Source organism: Drosophila ananassae, chromosome XL (assembly GCF_017639315.1).
Source record: "Drosophila ananassae strain 14024-0371.13 chromosome XL, ASM1763931v2, whole genome shotgun sequence".
NCBI lineage: Eukaryota > Metazoa > Arthropoda > Insecta > Diptera > Drosophilidae > Drosophila > Drosophila ananassae.
The window spans coordinates 4,525,124-4,533,828 of NC_057931.1; the positions used below are offsets into that span (position 1 = coordinate 4,525,124).

General features: G+C 41.9%; 1 protein-coding gene and 1 long non-coding RNA gene across 2 annotated transcripts; one reads left to right on the plus strand and one right to left on the minus strand.

The window, feature by feature from the left end:
- LOC6504112 (putative metabolite transport protein HI_1104) lies at positions 1-8,193 on the plus strand. The gene is made up of 3 exons (XM_001964166.4): positions 1-226; positions 6,228-7,580; positions 7,647-8,193. The coding sequence occupies exons 2-3, from the start codon at positions 6,245-6,247 to the stop codon at positions 7,916-7,918; spliced, it is 1,608 nt and encodes a 535-aa protein (XP_001964202.1). The 5' UTR covers positions 1-226; positions 6,228-6,244; the 3' UTR covers positions 7,919-8,193.
- LOC26514130 lies at positions 7,932-8,596 on the minus strand. The gene is made up of 2 exons (XR_001408521.3): positions 8,233-8,596; positions 7,932-8,174 (listed from the first exon to the last, which is right to left on the minus strand). It is a non-coding gene; the product is annotated as an uncharacterized LOC26514130 (long non-coding RNA).
- Between the last annotated feature and the right edge of the window lie 109 nt (positions 8,597-8,705).

The window sequence follows — 8,705 nt, forward strand, 5'->3', positions numbered from 1 at the left end:
GAAGCCAAGTTTCAGTTCTGTTTGCAAAACGCAGCCAATTGGACGTGTTCGAAAATAAGTGGAAGCCCAGCCGGAGCGACCCCGGACGGAAATTGTGTCGTATCTTCCTTAAAAAAAAATAAAATAAAAAATAAAAAAAAAAAAATAATAAACTGAAAAAAAGATAAACTCAAAACTAAGAGTTTATATTTATTTTAAGATTTTAACATTTTCCTGTTTGTTCAGTGTAAGTGTCGTGATGTGTTGTCTTTTTATTTTTGTTGTTTTCTTTCACACTTTACCCCCTTGTGGGGGGTATCTCTATCTAAATAGACAGAGGAGGAGGAGGAGGAGGTATAAAGTATCTCGCCTAGGAATTGTCTAGAATTGAAAGAACTTGGCCAGATATTGAAATATTGAAATAAATTTCAAACTGCGTGCTTGTGTGCAATTAATTGAAATCCATCGAGGAGGGGTTACAATAATTCACGAGCAATTTTTTTAGTGTCAGTGCCAAAGTCAGAAATTGCTCTAAATATCGAGTATTTATCAATAGATCGATTGAAGATCAAAGAATTTTCAAACCAAGTGTAAGTTAGTCGGATGAATCACGGTTATGGGGGGTACTTTCCCACACAGACTCCGGGGAATGACCAAAAAAAAAACCCATTTATTCATTTATTTATTAAGAGTGACAAACAGAGCAAAAAATATGCTAATTTCAGAGATCAGTTTATTACAAATTCAAAACAATTTATAGGTTTTTTTCCATTAGTTATAGTTATCTTTAAAATTCTTTAAAAAAGTTTTGATATATTTATTTAAAAATACATATATTTAGAAGAATGTTTCGGCAAGAAATATAATTAGAAACTGGGTTGCAGTAATTTTAGAAATATAATTAGAAATTATAGTTTTCTTAGAAAGCAAAAATAGAAAACTTTTTCCAAAGGTAGGTCTTCAAAAAGAAGGTCTTCCTCTATAGATCTTAATAAATATAAATGTTATATAAATTGTAGAAGAAATATAGCTTTGATTGTTGCTTTTTTAGGAAAATAAAAGCCATGTCGTAATAAATTTTAACTATCATCTCTTAAGTAGCCTCCGATCATTAGACAGAGCCACTAAAAAAGTTAACTGCCCTAGCTGGAAGTGCATTTTAATTGATCACATATTCCATATGCAGAGTAGTACTATATAGATATACTATATACTATACTATATAGTGCAAAAATAGACATCTTGTCATTAATAAACAGTTTTTTGTCAAGATCTCCTCGGACACTTAAACCATTAAGTTTCCAGTTTGTTTGTTTGGTTTGAAGCGATATTCAATATTGACGCAATATTGTTGCTTTCTGTCTACGCCCCAAAAGCGAAAATACCTAATGAGCCCTGAAGTTTGGACTTATCTTATCGATGGAGGAAGGGAACCCCTTTTTTCTCCGCTAACAGAGAAGACAGACTCCAAAATTGAAAAACAAAAAAATGTAAATTAAATGACACGTTCCTAAGCAATTGATGTCGTTATTATCGCAAATATTGAAAGCACAATTTAGATAGGAATTTATTAAACAAATTCTGGCAATCATTTAATTTGGACAGAGAACACGAAACGAATTTGTTCCCACCAGGTAGACAGGTAGACAGGTAGCCAGGTAACCAGCTACTCAATAAAAAAAAAAACCTTGCAGGTGGGCGTCTTTCGTTCAGAATCAGTCACGAATATATCCAGATATAGAAAATAAAAAATACATATTCTAGAGAAAAGTTCCCTTTATTTCTAATAATAATAATGCACCAAGAATGTTGCATTTTTGCCTTCTAGGGGAATCTATATAGATTATATAACTACTCTGAGATGGTGACTAAGGATCACATCATTTCTTGGATTACATTTTCAGATCAGATTGAGATTGCTGGATTGTCAGAACAATTAGAAAGGTTGGTCAGGTGTCGCAGACAATTAATTTTAATTGATAACTCCCATTTGGCGGATCAGTTAATTGCCAGAGCAACAGTATCGGACCACGTCCACTCTAATTATGTCGTATAGACCGATTTACGGCCAAGATCTGTAGCCCCTGGCTTAGTTTAATGGATAATATTTATGATCGCATCTGGCTATGACTTCTAGGGTTCTGATAATTAAATGTAATTATCGATCAAAGCACTCATTACTGGAGATCCTAGACTATCAAGACCGAGATATCTCGGTAGTCGCTTCGATTTTGAATTCAAAACTGAAATAAAACTGATTTGCATTTGTCGAACAAACCGAGATCGTCGTAATTACCCGTAATTCGGGTTATACAGCTCACAGTTTCAACAAAATATTTATAAAAAAAAAACAAAATCAAAGCTCAGAAAAAGTTGTATTAATTGCAGTTGGAAGGGGATTCGCCTGGTTTGCCCAATAAACCATATAAAGTATTAACTTTATGCTAATTTCATAACGATTCTCAGCCCTTATATATATATATAATATATAATTTATTGTTGTCAAGTGGCTGCATCCACGTGGCCACGATTCACCGATCACTGTGATCAATGATCTCCGATCTCCGATCCCCGATCGATATCATGACATTTAAATTTCCATATTCATACCCGGCTCCCGACTACCTGGCTCTCAAAGGGGGAAGGTATTTGCAACCGGTGCAGATCGCCAGAGACCCCTTCAGTTGACACCTCCAGTTGCCAGGTGGGATGCTCGTTGTTATTCATTACGATCTCCAGGTGTTCGGACGGCTGATTCACTTCCATTGGCCAGATCACATCCTATAGCATAATTAAGGGGTTTGCTTTAATTGATTTATGGTCCAGACCCCTATCTAAAGGGTTTCAATTCCCAGAGTTACTGGGACTACAAGTCTATAAGCTTTAAGATCTTTTAGTTTCCAAAATCTAATCTTTCTTTTGTTTAAATATATATATTTCATAGCCATTCTTATCTCTTCAATTTGGAAATATTAGTCTGTTACTAATTAGCTAATCTTCAGAGTGCTATTACTATCAGTTTTAGGATTCGGATTCTACTTTAGAAGACACTCTCTCGCCCAGAATTTCAGGTTCTGGAACTTGTTTCCAAAATACTTTCCATTGTCTAGAGTCTAGACTCTAAGTCCGGCTTCAGAAATACAGTTTTTAGCCCAGTTTTCGAACTGAATCACTCTGTTTACATCCGCATTTCCCAAGAGACGACTTAACACTTTGCCTCTTAATGGCCATAATGGAAGTGGTAATCGTTAGCCATGTGATATGCTAACTGACCACACTCAACAGCCAAGTTGATGGCTTCATTTGTATAACACTCGTATAATATATTATATATCTCGGTTATGTGCCATGAATAAATCAACCAGAAGCCCAAGGGGCGTTTGCTAACAAGATTTAAGAAAAAAAATAAATATAATTTACATGAACAGGTGTCGAACCCTAGGTTCTTTGAACTATATTCTATATAAAATATCAAGCTTAATGTCTGCCAATTGAGGGCAAGAGACACCAGATGGCCTAGCTAATAGTTTAATAATCATTTCGATTTATTGGCAATTTATTAAAATGAGAATCTTTTCTGTTCAGCCATCTGTTCGCCATCGCCCCCGACTTGCCATCTTCCAGCTACACTCCAAGTGGATAGTTTTAGTTTTAATTGAAGACTAAAAGTGACTGCGATTAGGCTTATTAAATGGCATATAATTGTTTCTCTTGGTGTAGCTATTAACCTTGACTGCGGTTACAACTGGCTAACTGGCCAGGGAGAGGTGGTCCGTGGAGGGTGTCTGGTAAACCGCATTTTTAGCCCGGCTAATACAATTGTATAATGTAATGGGTATGCTTGAGTGCCGGCCATTTGTCTGCCTGTCATCTCTCTTATTAATAGTACTTTGCATAGACATGTTGAGCGGCTTATTAGATTTAAGGCTAATCGAAATGGGGTTTAGAGGGGATACTTTTTTTTTTTTAAAAGGTACTCCATTCGAGAGCACACGACTTTGTGGTTTGTGGTTTTATTTTTTCTGTCTATCTAACTTGCCACCCAGACAGGTCGCGCCCACATCCGAAAACCCCCTCGGACGTAGCAAGATTGTATTATATATGTTGCATATTCGCACATTAGTCATGCCAGTTGTCCAGTTGTCTCGGATCGAGGCAGCCAAGCCTGACCGTTCTTGGTCTAATCTTGTCACGAACATTCTGGCCAAGAGTCGATGCTGTACTCTTGACATTCTAACAACTTTATAACAAAGTAAACAAGTAACAAGTAACAAGTAACAAGTAATGTAATTTTGCATTGCGTGTTGCCCTCCAAGAAGCACGTAGCCCATCCCAAAGTTACCGGCTTGCCCTTCCCAAACTACAAGTGGTGAGATTGCCATTAGAGCCATTAGTAGAATGCAATTATAATCGCTCTAGGCGATAATTAAATGCAAATTATTGGTGTAACATTATTTTAACATATTTCATTGTTCGAAAGACATAAATCGCGCCGAAATGGTGCCACTATATAGCTGGAAATGCTTGAATGATTCCATAATACAATTGGCCTTCTCGAAGAAAGCGAAAGAGGCCCGCAGTCCGCAGTCCGAGGGGCGGCCAGTCACGTTTTGGAGTCCGGTTTTGGTCGAGTCTCTGGTCTCTGACATTGAACTACAAATAGAATGAAAAACTGGATCTAACGGATGTAATGCAGCCAAGGCCAAGGCTCCTCTATCCTCGGATCTCCACCAGAAACTCAATGAAGAAGCGACACAGTATCAGTATCAGTTTCAGTTTCGGATGTTGGCTTCCTAGTCTCTCCGTACAATGGTCCAATGTCAAGGTTCGAGTGGCTAAGCCGACAACAATCGCAGCTTCCTACATCAAAATCTGCATAACTCTTGGTATTTATGCCACAATAAATGTCAATAAGCAAGGCTATGGACTTTACAATGGCCCCAAAAACCGATCCGGACATTTAATAGCTATTATTATTGAAATTGCAGGTCGGAAGATCTTCGAATCGAACAATAAGCTCAAACATTTAGTGCTTAAATGGTAAAATGTCCAATACATAGACTCTTTTTTGGTCAAAACACCTTATACATCCGCATTCTTGGGATCTTTGTTCTCATATCCGTCGCATATCCAATGGATAGCTCCCACTCTGTTGGCTAATGTTCTTGGGTCCGATTCTTGGGGTTCTGACCTTGGCTGGTTGGCTGGAAACAAAATCGGCAATTGTAAGACCCGGTCTTGGTCTTGGTGAGAATACCAGAGAACAGCAAAAGCAAATTAAGGTGATTGATTAAAGGAATTTGGCGGTGGTGGTGGTACCACCATGTTGGCGGGCCGGGGCGATGCCTGTCAAAAGTCAAGTTTAAAAAAGACTTGTGTTGCCGGGCTAAGCCCGGCCAGACAATGCTTATTATAAAGCTTTGCCTAATGACGGTTTTGCAAAAATAAAATAGGAAAAAAATTAATTTAACGCCTGCGAGAATGAAAGAAATAACAAGAAATACAAATTGATTTAGGCAATTTGTTAGTTTGGACCACAGGGTTCGGAGTAATGTTTTCGGATAACTTTGAATGTTACTTTCCAGCTTCCGTTTTTTCTTGGATTGAAAGGTCACTGCTCCGACAGGTCCAGTTTTCCATTAGCACATATCGTTCAAGAGTTATGGCTTATAGCCCCTTTCGATCTTAACTTAATTGTATCTACCACCTCACCACCTGTAACTCATAAGCGTCTGGCTGGACTACCTACCAGGTGTAGTATTGAGGTACATTAGAGACCGCCACCGCCTCCGCCTATCACGTACGCGAAATTGCCTTCACTTTCGTTACGCTCCGAGGCAGAATTATGGGCATTGTGACGGGGTTCCTTTCGAAATTCCAGTCACGACAGATCAGATCCGCCAAGTGCCCAGTGCCAAGTGCATTATGCATCTAACTGACCTCTTGTCGACACTCAATCTTGTCCCGGAGTCTCATTAATTGAGAGCTAGCAGATTATTTGTCATTATGTCGCGCCAGTTGATTATAATTTCCCTCCACAAATTGCGTTTTGGGACCGATGCGGCTTCTGATTGAATTCGAAATGACAAAATGTCACTGCTGCGACATGACTCTCATCCAGAATTCGTATTGTTTATCGTCGTGTCGGGGCTGGGGCTCCAATTGCCAGACAACAAGACTACAATACTACACTCTACTATATAAATATTGAGTCTAATCAGCGAACGAACCTCTTATCGCCGTTACAGTACACCAAAACAGCAAGATGATACCCGTTCTGGAGAAGCTGAGTGGATTCTATAACTCGTATGTCCTCGCTATACTCACCGTCGGCTATATCCTTGGCGAGTTGGGCCACTATCTGATCGGTGTGACGTCCAAGCAGACAGCCATTGAGCTGGACTACGGAGATCATGCCTGCCAGCAGAATACCTCGATGTTCCATCGACAGGAACTGCCCACCCAGTGCTCGGCGGTGATGAACGAGAGCAGCTGCCAGGCATTGGACTACAACGGCACCAGCTACTGTGAGTGGAACTACAATGGCCTGGGCATCGACTACCAGATCCTGGCCGGTCCCACCTTCATCCTGATCTTCACCATTGCCGGTGTCTTTATGGGCTTCGCCGCCGACAAGTACAATCGCGTCAAGATGCTGACCATCTGCACGATCATCTTCGGAATAGCCATCATCCTGCAGGGCACCGTCAAGGAGTACTGGCAACTGGTCCTGCTGCGCATGGTGATGGCTGCCGGAGAATCCGGTTGCAATCCTCTGGCCACCGGCATCATGTCCGACATCTTCCCGGAGGATAAGCGGGCTCTTGTGATGGCCATCTTCAACTGGGGCATCTACGGAGGCTATGGAATCGCCTTTCCCGTGGGTCGTTATATCACCAAACTGAACTTCTGGAACCTGGGCTGGCGGGTGTGCTATTTGGGAGCCGGAGTCCTGACGGTCATCGTGGCCGCTCTGACGGGAACCACTCTCAAGGAACCGGAACGCAAGGCCATTGGAGAGGGAGACCGCACTACGGCCAGTGGAAAGCCTATTAGCCTGTGGCAGGTGATCAAGAATCCCGCCATGATCATGCTGATGATCGCCGCTTCCATCCGTCACTGCGGCGGCATGACCTTCGCCTACAATGCCGATCTCTATTACAACACATACTTCCCCGATGTGGATCTGGGCTGGTGGCTCTTTGGCGTCACCATCGGCATTGGTAGCGTGGGTGTGGTCGTCGGAGGTATTGTGTCGGACAAGATTGTGGCCAAGATGGGCATACGATCGCGCGCCTTCGTTCTGGCCGTCAGCCAACTGATTGCCACTCTGCCGGCCTTCGGATCCGTGTACTTCGATCCCCTGTGGGCCATGATCACCCTGGGTCTGAGCTACTTCTTTGCCGAGATGTGGTTCGGTATTGTGTTCGCCATCGTTGTGGAGATTGTCCCGCTCCGTGTCCGCTCCTCCACCATCGGTGTCTTCCTCTTCGTGATGAACAACATCGGCGGCAATCTGCCCATCCTGGTGGATCCAGTTGCCAAGGTGCTCGGCTATCGCGGATCCATTATGATCTTCTACGCCGGCTTCTATGGAATCAGTAAGTGGATGCCACTAACTCTATTATAAAGGGTAAATGATTAAATGATCTCTCCTTTTTGCACAGGTTCCATCCTCTTTTTCATCACGTGCTTCCTGCTCGACGGCAAGACCGATAGTTCTCCAGAACCGGAGTCGCCCAAGAGCCATCCGGACGCTGTGCTCAATGCTCGCCATATGCACGGACACGACAACTCCGTGTTCACTGTGGACGAGACCCTGCCCTCCAACGGACGTCCTGCCCAGCTGCCGCAGCACCTGCAGATGTCCGGCAACGGCTACGACAAGTCCCAGAAGAGTCCGGCGCGACAGAATGGCGCCGAGAGCAGTAGACTCTAATTAGTATTACCACTACGTGTCTTTTTTTTTTTTATTTCGTGTAATTATTATTGAATTTTTATTTTGTTTAAAAATATGTACTTAGTTCTAAGCCAGACGGAGGTTGCTGGATAGTGGGAAGACCAAGTCCAGCAGAGACTTCCGTCTCCTGGTTCTGGTCCCCCACTACTCTCCTGTAGCGCCTTCTCTAACCCTCTCCATAGCGATGATTGTGTACTTACAGTACTCGTACAAAGTACATCAAATCCAATAAAAGCTGTTTTGTTAAATTTAAAGATCTATATTTCGAGGCACACGCGTCGTAATATACTTACTAATATACCCATGCTCCCTATGAGTTCTTATCACCACCACCTCCTTCACCGTTATACATACAACCAGATCCTACTTCTGGAAGTTTCTGTTAGTGTGACCCTTCCACATAGTGTCCACAATACCACAATTTTTTAAATATAAAAAATATCGGGAAGCAGACGGCGTTGATTCTAACGTCAATGTTGACTTCTCATGAGGACTTCTCAGGTCCTCATTTCCCTCATAACTATTGCAAGTTGTTAAAGCCACACCATATAGTTTCAAGCTCTCGAACAAATCCCTGAAAAACATAATCAGTAAGTATTCTTTAATTTTTGTGAAGGGAGAACATCCACCACTAAACACGATAGTCGCGGCGAATTCAATTCGCCGCTGTGTGTCTGTGTAGCACGTGCGTGTGAAGCATTAATATCTGTATGAACCACAAGTCGTGGATGTATGTGTGCCCCCTTTGTCGCCGGCAGCGAAAAAC